Consider the following 15,375-nt stretch of genomic DNA (forward strand, 5'->3'; position numbering starts at 1 on the left):
GAGTGTGACTGTGTTTGGGGGCGTATGGTGTAGATGAGCCCAGCACACTGCTGTGCAGGAGCGCAAGAGGAGTGAGAACCTGTAGCTGTACGGGCGCTCGGTATTTGCATTTTTAGTATGTAAATGTAGTCCTGCCTAAATTCGAATCATCTGTGGGGTTTTTTTTTCTTTATTTTTGAGTTTTGTTCTACTTAACAAAGGGGAACTTCTCAAGGAAGCTAACTGTGTGCATCTGCCTTGATTAAATACTTGAAGTATTCAATATTTAGCTCTTTTTTTTTTTTTTCCCCTGCTTGGTGTGAAATCGGTTTCATTAAAAATGAGTCATTTGGGGAAAATACCACTCATGCTTTTCTTCAAGGGGTTACAAATCATACTTTTTCTCACTGTGATTAAGAATTTAGCACAATGGTCCATGGGACAGAGGAACAGCTGGCTTGAACTGGAAAATGGAAGGGGAGAAGGACTGGTACTAAGTGTTTATGGAAGGCAATTACAATTCTGTACCAATATGTATGTGGAAATGAGAAGTCCCTGTAAAACAAGACATTAGGAGAGCTTTTTGTTCCTGTCTGTCTTTCTCCTGGATATTGGCAATCTGAAGTTAAACTTTGCTTATTTATGTTATGAAGGTAGGTGCTCATTTCCAGTTGCTTCTGCTGGTGCCGAAAGATGTTCAGCGGGAGGGGAACTCGACTCTGTGGTCAGGAGTCGGTGGTGAGCTGGGTTCACCTCTGTGAGCCAGGGTCATAGTCCCTGCTTGAATGACTGTTCACAATCTTTCAGGTGTGTGTGCTGGAGGGGCTATTAGGAAAGAGAGCTCATGTGGCTGGAGAGAATATGTCTGGGAGCAAAATTCGCTCAAAATGGAATATTTTTATCAGATCTTAGAAGATTGTACTGAATCAAAAAGGTGGGGTTGTTTTTATTACTGATGCTCTGCAGACTTCTCCGTCTACCCTCAATTAATTTATTTTCTGCCCCCTCCTTAAAGCCAAATGGTATTTACATGCCTTTCATCCTTTAAGGTGGTAACACACGCGAGAAGAACGTTTTTGGGCCAGACAGTATATCCTTGTGTGGTATGAACATAGGGGACTGCACTTGTCTTGTTCTCTTAAGTTTAAATTTAATGTTCAGTGCTTATGAGGTCTCCTATGGATGTTGGATTATCAAGGTATAATTCAGTTGTTATCTTACCTGAAAATCTGTTTCATCAATAAATGTAATATTTTCTTCCGAGTTTGTTTTTGAATGTTTAGTTGTCAAAGTGCTACATTGATGTCACTGGTGTCAAGAAGCAGAATAAAAAGGTGCAGGAGCTCTTGTGAATGTTCAGTAAACTGTTGCAGCAATAAATTGATTTAAACAAACACAGGCTGCCCCAAACACACGTTCCTGCCTGGATTCCTTTTTGAATATTGATTCCCTGCTCTTTGCATGACCTTCTCCATGTCGCTTCAGCCAGAAACCTGCTTTAAAATGTTAGAGATTGTAATTCTGTAGGTTCACAAAACCCTGTCTGGATCTTGGGACGTACTCTATTATTTTAATGTTCTACACCTGAGGATGTGCGTCAAAATCCTTTTTTCGTGTGGGGACCAAATGGAAGTTAACCTGCACACTAAGCTGTTTTCTAACTTTTTTTTTTTTTAGGGGGGGGAACAATTTTTATAGCAGGTAACACTAATATGTAGTGGCTCAGAAATTTTTGAAGGCAGGAAATAAAAGGAATTATTTCTATGCCTGTTAGGAAAGTGGGTCAGACTGTGATATTTATTTATAGGATGTCTCAATATTTTCATTTTCCTTTTTTTTTTTTCTGAAAAACTGACTGATCTTTGGCTTGAGCTTTTCTGTAAGTGATGCTAGCAGGTACTGCGCTCAGCATTTGGCCTAGGAATCAGCGTTAGTGGAGGGGGACACGTTTGCAGCTAAAACAGACTTTAAACATGCTTCCTGAGGGTTCAAATGGAGTATTTTGTGGTGCAGTGGTTAGGAAGAACTGGACAGTGGTTTGGAAAAGGCAAAGGGATTGCTGCTGCTGATTTTACTGTCGTTGTAAAGACCTAGGTTTTTGCATATGTCTTAGCAAAGTGCAGCAGGATGTTGGTCCTCTACTCCATGGGGATGGCCTTAAACTCCATTTATTTCAATTCCTGCTGGCTGAAAGGTTAAGTCAGCAGCTCAACCCCAATTCATTCATAATGCAACACACGTCCCACCAATGAACACTTTTTGCCTGGGTTTAAATGTAGGACTGGTAACTTGAAAGCTTATCAAAGTGAAGTGCTCTTCACCTGGAGGAGAATATGGATGTGTCTGTCAGTTCTGAGCATGTGCTTTAAAAATTTTGATTACAATGCCTTATTTACAGGGTACACAGGTGTGGTGTACTGCAATTTAAATGCTTGTGCAAGTACTTAAGATACATTTTTGACTAATTGAATGTTTCTAATTTTGGGAAAGTGCTGAAAAATCATCCAACAAACCTCGCGTGCTGTTTGCAACTGAGTGTGAATCACAATTAACTTTTGAAACAGAAGAGAGGGCAGAATAACGAAAGAATCAGATGTGCGAGCTGCATCTTGAAATGGTCTAAAATAGCTCATTTGTAAAAAATGGTATTTTTTTGTGCTTTATTAAGCCTTTGAGCTTGCAAGATCTTGAAAAAAATCATCTAGATACGTATTAAGTTTGTTTAAGGGTCTGCATAGACTGAATATGTGTAGACTCTTTTTCTGTTAAAATTACACTGATTGTATTTTACCTCAATATGAGTTGGAAATTTTGCATGTATGAATACAAATGGTACAAGCAGAAATTATTAAACTAGAATCTTGCATAGGATTTGTTATATTTTTAATATCTAACCAGAATTTAAGTAGTGCAGCATGTTACTTTTTAAAAAAGAGACTCTGTAATTTTACAGAGTGGGATAATGAATTTAGATAATAAGGGATTCACCCCCCTCTAGAAAACTAAACAAAAATTTGATGATTGGACCTAAAGTTTGGTAAATGCAAATCTGGGTATAGTTTAAGAAAAAAAAAATGTCATAGTGTTTTTTTTTTTTTTTTTTAGTCCTTCTGAGTATATTTAGAACCATTATTTTTTCCTGGATGATATAGTTTATTTAAGCATAGGTTATAGTGTTTGTTTTATATATTACCTGAAGTCAGGCTGGATCATCTAATGCAATGAATTTTTTTTTTGATCTTCCAGTGGTAGACCTTGATGGGACCTGTCTGGCTCTGGAGATCTTTCATCATTAGCCTTTGATGATTCTCTTTGATGATCACAATAATGTGCTTTCTCCTTACTTTTGTCTTGCAGGGTGTTGAGTTTTGGGTGATGCTGAGGCAATTCCTGGGGGGTAAGGCTGTTTGCAAGGGTTCTTGGCCAAAGGTTGTAAAGATTCCTTGTGTGCAAGGGAAAGAGAAGGGTTGATACATTCCTTTTGCTGCTGCAAAGTTAAGTGGTTTATGATGTGCGAGCTTTATTTGCTTCTGCTCGGCACTGTCGTCTCCTCCTGCCTATCGTGGAGCAGATAGCTTACTGGTATGAAGCCCAGGAGCATTTCAGGGCCACCAGTGAAGGATGAGAGTTGAGTTTTTCTAGGCATTACAAACACTTGCAGCTAGATTATCTTTATTTCAAAGAACTAGGCCAAGATCCAATAAATGGATTTGTGAACAGATGGGGAAAGCATAGTGCAACTGTTACATCAGCTTAATAGACAACTGTTGTAGCGTTACACCATCTGTGTGGCTGTTGTCTCAGGTACGGGCGTTGGGTAAAGGTGGGCTTCAAGGGGACGTCATGAAGTGGCCTTCCGTCATGGTAACATTTCTGCAGATAATACAGGCACTGGGGAATGTGTTTTGAAGAAAAAAAGACTCTTGTGGTATGGAGGCAGAGATCAATGATAATACAGGGGTAGCAGAGCAAAGCCACAGAAATCTGCACTTACAAAATACTGCTTGTGTGAAGGAGACGCTCCTGCGGTGTAATAATAATAATATCTTTTATTCTTTGCTTTCACCAGTAAATTTAAATGGAGGGAAGAATTTGCAGTAGTCAAGGTACACAATAATGTTTACATTTACACTGCAGCTTGGATGTTTGGTTCGACAGAGATAAAGCTGAGGTTATGCAGTGAACAATGCTGTTTTGTGGTCTCTGAGATGGGGCTGGAAATGAAGATACAGGAACGTAGACCAGAATCTACATCTGGGATATTTTCAGTTTGAATTTAATATCTGGTGAAACTTAGAGGCAAGAACATCAGGTGGAGCTACAGCACATTTTTGGTGCGTCCAAACTCAGATGTTATTACATGGCAGTGTCTCTAACCGGTGTTTGTGAAACTGGTGAAATGCCGGTGTCTTTTGGGATCCAGCAGAGACGGGTTGTTTTTTTGTTTTTCTTCAGTGCTTCTGACATGAGGAAATGGGGTTGGAGGAGGGTAATGAGCTTTTCCTTCATCGTTTCTGTTGTCTGAGTGCTGAGGTTGGGTAATTTGATGTCTTGTCAAATGACTTCTCCCTGGATATAATTCACTTAACTTTTGGGTTTGTAGGGTAAGAGAGAAAACAAGCTTCTTCCATAAAGAGGAGCTGAAGTGGGTTTTTAGATTAAATGTCTCTGAAATTCCTCTCCTTCCCCAGCAGGAGATCTGGTTGGGCAAGTTGAACTTTAAAGGTATGACTAGAAACTGGGAGGAGCTCCAGGCATGGCTCAGCAAATAAGCCTAGGAGGGGATACGTTTCAAGATTGGCGCTGATGCTGAAACCAGCTGGCAGCTCCAGCAGGGTAATGGCAGAGGCACCAGCCAGCCCCAAAAGAGATGACTTCGGTGGCATTGATTTTTGGTGATAGCAGAAGAGCAGGAGCTGGGACAGTGTGTCAAGATTGGGAGCCTGATGGAGATACTGGTGGCCAGCTGGAGAGTGGCAATGTTTGAAAATATTTGGTTTCTAGCATGTTGACTTAATGATTTTATTTTTTTTTTAAGACTGTAGCAGCATTTGTGCCTTCTGATCTCTCTCTGGCTGTCCATGGTCATTCAGTCTTCTCTGGAGTGCAGCAGGTTGTCAGATCAAGGCATATCTTTCAGGAGCAAAGAAGGATTTAGCAGGTTTGTGAGCATCAGTGCTGCAGGTTGTGACTCAGACAGGAGAGGCTGCGGTGATATGTTTTTATCTGCTGCAATTTCACTGAGCATCCTTTGTCAGACCTCAAACTAGGCTCTGCCCTTATCTCTGATCAGCAGCCAGGAAATCACTTTCCATATTTTTACATATCTCACACAGAAGGGCAATGCTAATCTCCTCCTTTGAAGAAACAGTGTTTCCCATATCAAATTAACTGTGTCAGTCATTCAAATTGTTTTTTTTCTGAAGCAAGACAGCTCTTCAGCGTCAATTCATCCGTACCGTGGAAAGTGGGATGAAAACAGAAGCTATTAAATGTAGAGGGTGATTATCATTCCTCTCTGACCTCTGTGCCATGGCAAAATTGTCATAGCAGTGCAGAGTGACCTTGAAATACCTTATTCTCTTTGGAGGAAAACCCTGATGAAGGCAATGCAGAGGATGGCTTTGCAAGCAGTGGAATAGCGGCATGTTGCCGTGAGAATGCAAGCAAAGAGCATCCTCAACCAAAGCCATCAGATTTTGTAGGGATTTCATGTCTGTGTGCGCCTCTGTTGCAGAGTATGGCTGTAAATGGCATTATTGTGGGGAATTTTGAACTCTTGCTTTCCAGATTGAGTGTTTATATCAGCTGGGGTTGTAGCAAACTAGTGGAGGTACCTTCACCTGCACTTTGTGCAGCTTTTAGCTTGATGGGAATTGTGTGAGTGCTCTTTGCTGGAACCGTTGAGGAGTGTCCCCGTTGAGGCTGGGACCTTTCTTCAGATCCTGTGTCCCCACCACCGCCCGAGGAGGAGGACAGGAGCTGGGCGGCTTCTTGAAAAAGGGGAGTTGCACCATCCCAAAGCTCTTACCAAGTAATAGAAGTCACAGGGTAGAGCTGTCTTCAAGCTGATGCAGAAACTAGTGCAATAGCACCATGAAGGAGTAACTGAAAAAGCATTAGGTTGAACAAGCAGTGACTTTGCACCCTTAGTTGTAGAGTTAAGGTGATCGATGCTTATAAATACTTAAAGGGTGGGTGTCAGGAGGATGGGGCCAGGCCCTTTTCAGTGGTGCCCAGTGACAGGACAAGAGGTAGTGGCCACAAACTTGAGCATAGGAAGTTCCATCTGAACATGAGGAGGAACTTTGAGGGTGGCAGAGCACTGGAACAGGCTGCCCAGAGAGGTGGTGGAGTCTCTGTCTCTGGAGACATTCAAATCCTGCCTGGACGCGTTCCTGTGCAACCTGCTGTAGGTGACCCTGCTCTGGCAGGGGGGTTGGACTAGATGATCTCCAGAGGTCCCATCCAACCCCCGAGATATGACACTTCTAGTGTGGTGGCAGCAGTGACTTTTGCATGAGTTTACTCATCTTGAGGACTCTCTTATCTCAGTTGCAGTGGAGGCTTTGGATTTGAGAGGGAGTCTCTCTACATCTCTACATATCCAGAGTAGTTCATGGTCTTTGGTTAGGCACCTATTGCTACATAGGTTAAATCCTTATCAAACTCGATTTTGCAGTAATGTCACTACCTTCATCGGTGTGAGATCTGGCATATAATTATCTCTTCCCAGCTGTACCTGTGGTGTGGCATCTAGCTGGCAGAAGAGGGAATTTAGCTGTTGCACGTTAGAAATCCATGAAACAGATGCATAGATTTTGTTTATCTGGTTCTCTCATCCCCTGTGTGGCTGGTCACTCTTCTATGCCTATAAATTAAGGCATTTGCTTATAACAAAGCCTAGAAGGATATATATTTTTTAACCTCAGTGCATTTATGGAGAAAATGAACAAAGCTAAATTGTTAATCAATTTAGGCTAGCACGCCGTTGTTCTGGTAATAGGCTGTAACAGCCCTTTCTTTATTGGCTTCAACTTCAAATTTACCCGAAACAATGGCTTGTAATTGTGGTGTGCTTGAGGCAGCACAGCAGCACTTGGAAAGGAAAGGGGAGAGAAGAGGAAAACTCATTGTTTGCATCAGTCTCTAGATCTAGCAACTTCAAAATTAGGATGAGCAACTGGGTTTCGGGTTTGTTTGGTGTTTTTTTTGTCTTCTCTTTTTTGTGGGTTTGTTTTTTTGTTGTGGTTTTTTTTTTTTTTGAGTGGAAGGGCTGTGCTAAAACTTTCCAAACAATATACTGATAAGTCTTCTGTGTCATAAGTGTCATGGCAGTCTTACTGAAAACAATACAAACCGATTTTTAGATCCACTGATAACCTCTTAGATGTTAAGGTTTAATGTATTTTATAAACCAAACCAGCCTGCTTACCTTTTCTGGTGAGCGATGAAGAAAAGGCAGTCTGCATTTTCTCTTTTGTACTACTTCTGTTGAAAATAAGTATATTCAACACTCTGTTGCCATCATATAGTGTACCTTTAATGTTGAAATGCTTTGGAAGTAAGTGCTGCAAAATGATTTAGTCCTAAGTTAGAAGCTACTCTTGACTTTGACATTTTGTACTCGGCTATTAGCAAGAGGATTGCCTTAGATTTATTAGATGGTAATTAGATAACATTTTTGATTCCGTGCCTAGTTGTGCAGTTCGTGTCTCTGTAGGAACTCTGTCAGTGTATACTAATTTGTATTTGAAAAATATCCACTGATAGTATTACTTGTGTTATTATTAAAAACACATGGATTTATCTGGTATGCTTCAGTATGAAAATTTGGCTTTTTACCCAGGGGATGCCATTGCTTGCTGGCTGATTTTCTTGTGTTGGTGTTGTGCTTTTTAGGGGCTCCCAGAACTAGAGGGGAGTAGCTAAATACACAGAATTCTTTTACATAAAGTATTTCTTTTTGAAGCAGGCTCTCTTTTGTGAGATCTTCATCCTTTTCATTGCTTCCCTTTTGTCTTTGTCTTACAGAAAACTGAAATAGGCAGCACTCAAGGTTGGAGCCCTTTGAATACGCATGCCATAGATTCAGCTCCCTAACTCCTTTTTTTCCCTTCGATTCTTAAATACTGCAGTCCACTTGAAAATCCATGAAAAATTTACCCCAGCTGTACACAACACTGTTGCCACCTGGTAAAGTTTGAAACAAGCTTTGAGTGGTGTTTGTATGCACATGAGTATACGTATATATTTTTAAATCTGAGTTTTGTAAACAGATTGGTGCAATTGTTTTTCCACCCTGGAGGTTTTAAAGTCAATATTGTAGCTTTATAGGTGCTAACTGCTTTACCTATGCTTTGTGTATGTTTTTCCACCTGGGTGTATGTGTGTTTATGCATCACAGAGAATACTTAAAGGCCTTGCTTTTTTGTTTTCTTAGGGTGTAGCAGCTGCTCCTTGCAGAGCTGTAACACCCAAGTAGTACAGAAGTGCTTCTTGTACAGTAGCATCATGTACTACCAAGTTAGCAAAGAAAATGGGAATCGGTCCCTTTCCATACTTTACGGAGTCTGATTTTTGTGTCTGAGTGATAAAATTATAAATATGCACAAAGCATTTAGTAGGGCAAAAGACCTCGGAGCCTGGTGGTGTTGGTAGCAGGTCACCCAGGAATAGGTGTCTTCTAGTGTACGTGGTGAGAGTAGTTCTAGCGTGTAGCCCCGTGTGTGTTAGGGAAATGCCCTGCATTGAAGTATTTCATTCCTGGATTGTTTTTCCTCCTCTAGTTACTCATGTATTCCCTTCCTGAGCCTTTGCTCCCAGACGAAGCCAAAACATTGTGTAGGACATGTCCTACTTATCAGCGCTCACAGTACTGAGCAAGGCACCGTCACGTACAGTGCAAACGGGACCGGCTTGGAAGGGACAAGGGATTTTGTTTGCTTTTTTTAACTAGAGCTGGGAGATCACTTTAACTTTTTATATTGAATGTAAAGATAAAATTCCATCTTCAGTTTGCTTTTAGTGCTTAGTATTTATTTCTGTCTGTCTTAGAGCATGTCCCTGCCAGTGTTTATAGAGTAACGCAGATCTGCTAATGCCCTGCCCGTGCCAGGCAGTACATGGGATATGAACTTGGTTCCTATTTCTTTTGGTTTCAGAGACATCAACACTGATTTTTTATTTTTTTTTTTTAATATCCTGTATTTGTTCGTAATGGCAGCAGCTTCTGAAGCTTAGTAAGGAATCTGAGTAACTTACAGATAAGTATTTAACTAATGGTGTATCAGAGAAATTTGACTTTGCTTATTTTTCTTAGAACTAAATCCTGTGTTTTGATTTTCCATTGCTGAAATATGATTAGATTATGTTGATGTTGAAATGCTCCTCTTTCTCTCCTCCCCCCCAACCCCCCCCCCCCCCCCCCCCACGGCCCCGAGATGTGACATGGCTGGGGCAACATTACTAACAGGATTAATATTTTTTTTCCATCACTCTTGATAGCATTTCTGTGGTGAATGATTTAGTAATTGTTTCCAGAAAAAAATGTTCAAAGCATTTTCTGAGCAGAGGCTCTTTGAGAGCTTGGCAGATTGCATATGGTTGTTTTTAGCTTGTGAGACTTGCTCAGGTTTCCAGAGTCTGTTTACTCTTGGTTGCATGCAAAGTGCCGTCGGCGTTGTATCACTGATATAGTTTGATTCGTAGCTTTTCCACAGATATTATTTTCAAAAGGATGAATTTTTAAACAAAAAGTCTAGATGTTATTACCTACAACTTGGAATTTGCATCTGTTTTTGCAAATTCCTGGTCAGTAGATAAGTAATTTGAATTTTCAAAGATGTCAAAGCCTTAAAATATATATGCATGTGTGATTATGTTTATTTATCTACATTTCTATCTACATCTGTCTGTGTCTGCATAGAAGGTACAGATGCTTCCTGTAAAAAAGGAACTCCTAAAAATTGTTGTTTCTTCGCTTGCTTAAATGTAGATCTCATGCAGAACTTCAGTAACTGGTTTTTAAATTTTTTAAGCTAATTTTCTGAGGTTGAAAAGTATTATAATAAATTAATATGGAGGAAGAAGAAGGTAGTTTTCAAAATCTGTGTTTTCTGCCTCTTTAACTTGGATCAGAGATGAACCTTGAAAGATTCTGGAAAACCATTTTGACTCAGTCAAAATGTTTTAAAAAGATTAGATAATAACATTAACAGATCACTAGGAAAAGACACAGCAAAGGGTTCCAAGATACCGGTTTTAGGAACTTCTGATCTTACTTCCTTCTCTTTTCTGCCAAATTTGATTTTAAAGAGTGTTTTTGTTTTAATGAAACTGTGTTTTAAGTAGGACAATTTAATTTTGCCAGAAGGCTGTGATTTGGACCAGCCGTGTGCCGATGATGGAATAACCTCCCTAGGTAGGAATCCTGTTTCAGGTGCCAGTACATGCTCTGCCAAAACGTGGTGTTTGGGCATCTTTGGATACTGCATCCATTTGATGTCATCCTTCCCTGGTAATTTTATTTTCAGCTGTTTCTGTTATACTTCAGCTGTTTGTTAAAACCAATCTGGAATATTTGGACTAATGCATATGAGATGGGAGAGTGTATCCCAACAGTGTGGTTCTGGCTTTTGTCTTCAGCCCATGCGTGCTCCTACCAGTCTCTCTGCTAAGGCAGAAGATGCGGAATCTCAGTAACTGTTTTTTGGAAGCCCGAGTGATGTATCAGATCTGCTGCCCCAAACTCCTGCTAGATCCGTCTCCCTCAGCCTTGATGGAGCGTGATTGTCTTCTCTGTTGTCCGTGGTCTTTGAAGAAAACATACCTTGTTAAAATCTATGGAAAGGAGAAGTTACAGCTGCAGCCATTGTTACCTTCGTTTTCTCTTACAGTGTGGGTGTGTTTGGTTGTCACGTTTCAACTAGGAGTAATGGAAATGTGAAAGCAAGTTTGGCATGGCTTTGCTCACTCTTTCCAGTACCTGTATTCATGCTCATTACAAGTAATTACAAGTTACTAGTAATTACAAATTACTATCAATTTCGTTCATACAACAACAAAGGGTTAAGCATAGTTCTGAAATCTGTTGTGAACTTTTAATCAAAACTCCCTTACGAGTTCCAGACTGGGTTTGCTACCTGTTTGGACATCCCTACAAGCAGTGTCAAGACAAATACAGTTGTCTAGAATTTTAACTGTACAATGTTTTGCAGATGTTGACAAAAATGAGTCCTTTGTTGGCATTGTTCCCTTCTCTCTTTCAGTAGCATCTTGAATTTTTAATGGTTTTAAGCGCTGGTGTTCATTGAGTAACCTGGGATGAATGATTCCAACTGTACTTTCTGCTTTTACCTCCTTTTCCAGAGTCTTTTGCTACTGTCAATTTGTCACCTCCTGTTATAGGTGCAGAAGGGAAGGGATGTTCATGGGGTAGTCCTAGCACCATCCCGGCGGTGGGGACCACTCAACTCTTTGGCTTCGATCGTTTAATGTGGGATGACATGGGAATAGGAACATGCTACCGAAGGTGGGGGATGCCTGGAATAGCCACGGTCTGATGTTATCCGGAGTTGTGCAGCCCTAGATAACATGAGGAATTAAGGTCGTCTTTGGCACTAGAGGGTTATGGGGATCAGTCCTTCATTCAGAAGGCCGTAAAGGACTTTGTGAAGAGTCCGATACAGAATGGGCAAGATGTTGCGCCATGGAGTGCATCTAAACTTTTTCCAAGAATTGTGTGGTTTGTATAAATAGTTTAGGAATAACTTCAGCTTTTCTGTTAGGGAATTCCTTTTGCTGGCTGCATGGTATTGGTCTGTGTATTAGTCTTTGTTTGTGGAGGAAGGTTGTTTTTTTTTTTTTTTTTTTTTTTTCTTAGGATGCTGCTTTGAAACAATACTATCAATCTGATAGAGAAACCGTCAAGCTCAACTCATTCTTTAAGGACAGTTATCAGAAAGCATGTACAGAGTTTAACAGGAGAATCCCGATTGCCTGATTGTTTTTTGTTGTTGTTGTTGCATTGTTGTTGGTTTGTTTGTAGTGGCTCTTAAGTAAATGATAATTTAAAGATAGATCTTCTAAATTTCCGAAATCCTTTATGAATGTTTACTACCATCAGAGACTAATGCTTGTCTTTATTTTTTATTTACAGGCTCACTGGACCTTCAGGGTATGTAACGGATGGGCCTGGAAATTACAAATACAAAACAAAATGCACCTGGCTCATTGAAGGAAGGTGAGTGTAGTAAGCATCATGTGGTTTTGTGTTGCTTATTGTGACTTTTAGGTGAGGTTTATCTTCACTGAGTATTTTTAGATCTTATGATTCTTTTTTGTTATTCTAAAAACTAGATAGGGCAGCACTTAGTTATTCTTGGTAAATAAGTTTTTGGGGTTATGTGCAATTGAGCCCTCCAAACTGACTTCTGAATCACAAGTTTGCTGTGTAAAATAACATTCACATTGGAACTGTGTGTGGAAAATGGGATAAATGCATCTGTGTAAATAAATTAAGAACTAAAAATTATTTAACTGTTACTGTAGTGGGCCATTCAGATTCACTGTGTATGGGGCTTTTGGGCAGTATGACAAAAATAGAGCAAACTCTATTAAAGCCCTTATTCCTGAAGAATCAGTTTCTGTAACGATGCACTTCAGATGTTTATTTACCCACTAGGCCATGAAGAGTTCAGAGGGACCGTTGACCATTTTTACAAAGGTCTTCTAAACTGCAAGAAGTCTCTTAAACCTCTTCCCCTCACTTCTCTGCCCTTCCTGTATTTGATCTTTATATTGCCTATAGTGATTTTGGGAGTAGCCTATTTAGCGCGTATCCTCTGACTGTCATCTGATCAATGGTGCTGCAGTTCGGAGCCTCTGACTTGTTGAAATATGTTTTTCATAGCAGCAGCCTGATGCCAGGACTGTAAAATCAATTTGTATAGTCTGTGAAACTTTGCACGGTCAGTTACGATGCTGTGTGTTAACAGCTATGTGTTAAGTCACATTCCGTGCTGTTCCCTGAACCTGTAAGTAGAGAGGTAGGTGAATAGGAACCAGTCATGAGAGAGCATGAATGATTTCACTTGCGTGGAACGCCTGTAAGCTGAGGTCTCTTGGCATCTTGGAGGATCAGAAATTACTAAAAGCCCAGGGTACACTTTTTTCTTCAGTCTTCTCTCTGTGTCTGGGAGGTCCGATGGGTGGAGGGGAATTGGTATTCGCTTCATCTACTTCAGACATTTATTTTGGATGAGTAACTTAAATACCCAAGCTCCCAAAATATTCAAAGGTAAGGGCTAAGCTGCTCCAGAGAGCCACCTAGAACACTGAAACTGGGAGCCTACCACTCACTATTAACTACATAAGGAGCCCAGTTCTTTAATGTGGTTAAGATCAAAGTTAGATGCCGTAAGTGGCAACACCTCTTAATTTTTGTAGGTAGTAAAAATAAAACTGTGGCCGGTTTGGAATTACAAATAATTAAATAATGTTTTGCAAGAATGTTATTACAGACAAACCAGCCTCAGCAATTCCAGTACAGCCAGCTTAACCCTCATAACTTCTTTTTCTAAAAGATAAAGTGATTCATGTTTTTATCAGATGTGAAGTGTTGCTCACGGGTCCCCGATAATGTCACCATAACTGCTCCTTCAGCCTTTGTTTGCTAGTACTGAGAGGCTTCCTAGAGAACTATCACTTCCTGGGGTTTGAAGTGAGATCTTACTTGCTGTAAAGAGGTGTACAAAAATGTTCCTCCTTCTTTCGTAGCCAGGTATTTAAGTCGGCATCCTTTTCCTGCTTCTGATTGTTTGTACCCTGCTGTCAGAGGATGGTGGTAAACAGAAAGGAGATAATCACACCGATTAAAACAGCTGAAATATGCACCCTTGTGAAAATAGCCCGAGCTCTCTGCCAAATGTGAAATTCCCAGAGAGATCTGGACTTGGAAAACAGCTTCTGCAAAGCTGTTAAATTCTGCTGAGTGCCCTCACCTCAGTGCTAGTGTACTGGTATTTCCAGGGCTTTTGAGGGAAGCAAGTAAAGGCACAATCCAAATGTGCAACTGAAGACAGTAGATAAATTCAGATGTAAAATAAGCCATGTGTTCCTTACTGTACTCCTTTTTGCATCGTTCCTGGCTCTTCTTGGCTGGTGTCTGTCCTGTGTCCTCATCCCAAGGGTGTCCTTTTCATTTTTCCCCAGGAGCACAAGGCAAGGCAGATGAGATAAAGACAGTCTGAGGCAGAACCGGTAGCCATGTGCCTTGTGATTCTGTGAATGAGTGCTGTCTTTTAATGAGTTGTTAGCTGTAGAAAAGATAATATCTTTCTTTTTGTTCTCGGTGTAAAGCTTTTATTGATTAAGTATTTCTTTCTGCTCTACAGCTGTCAGACAGTTAAAATAGAAGACAGCCCCCTACAATTTCATAGGCTGCTCAGTTTTGAAATGCTGAGTACTATTTGTACACTTTCTTTAAGCAAGACATCCTGGAGTTACACCTGCTGCTCTTTTTTCAAAGGCCTGGAGTAGATCATTGTGCCTATCAAAAAATATTCTTTTGCAGAATAACTCCCTAAAGAATTCCCTTTCTGTGGGAGAGAAGGACTCTATGGCAAGCGGACATTTTACTAATTTATTTGATTAGGATGAACAAGGGTTTCATCTGAACCCAAGGGCATTGCTGTTGAAGAGATCCTAATCACTTGCATCCATCCTTTCAACAGCCACAGCTGTAGGTAGGAAAATGCAGTGCTGCTATATATCCACAAGTCACAGAATCACAGAATCTTCATGGTTGGAAAGGACCCTTAAGATCACCGAGTCCAATCAAACAACCTACAATCTCTGCCACTAGAGCATGCCCTGAAGTGCCACATCTAGACGTTTCTTAAACACCTCCAGGGATGGTGACTCAACCACCTCCCTGGGCAGGCTGTTCCAGTGCCTGACCACTCTTTCAGTAAAGTAATTCTTCCTAATCTCTAATCCAAACCTCCCCTGCCACAATTCCAGACCATTTCCTCTGGTCCTGTCATTATTCACCTGGGAGAAGAGGCCAACACCCACCTCTCTACCACCTCCTTTCAGGTAGTTGTAGAGGGCAATGAGGTCTCCCCTCAGCCTCCTCTTCTCCAAGCTAAACATGCCCAGCTCCCTCAGCTTCTCCTCATATGACCTGGTCTCCAGACCCCTCACCAGCCTGGTAGCTCTCCTCTGCACACGCTCCAGCACTTCAATGTCCCTCTTGTACAGAGGGGCCCAGAACTGAACACAGCACTCGAGGTGAGGCCTCACCAGTGCCGAGTACAGAGGCACGATCACTTCCCTGCTCCTGCTGGCCACGCTATTCCTGACACAAGCCAGAATGCTGTTCGCCTTCTTGGC

The 15,375-nt window shown here is 40.9% G+C and overlaps 1 protein-coding gene across 3 annotated transcripts in view; it reads left to right on the forward strand.

Annotated features, from left to right (window-relative positions):
- The window catches only part of ATRN (attractin), a 162,824-nt gene that overhangs the window by 22,465 nt on the left and 124,984 nt on the right, over positions 1-15,375 (forward strand). For all 3 annotated transcript variants that reach the window (XR_008466845.1, XM_054204306.1, XM_054204307.1), the window contains exon 2: positions 12,140-12,223. Coding sequence is in view for 2 of the 3 variants with exons in the window: in XM_054204306.1 (XP_054060281.1) it covers positions 12,140-12,223 (84 nt within the window). In the remaining variant the exon portion in view is untranslated. The remainder of the gene's footprint in view (positions 1-12,139; positions 12,224-15,375) is intronic.

The sequence above is a fragment of the Rissa tridactyla genome, chromosome 5 (genome assembly GCF_028500815.1).
Source record: "Rissa tridactyla isolate bRisTri1 chromosome 5, bRisTri1.patW.cur.20221130, whole genome shotgun sequence".
Classification (NCBI taxonomy): domain Eukaryota; kingdom Metazoa; phylum Chordata; class Aves; order Charadriiformes; family Laridae; genus Rissa; species Rissa tridactyla.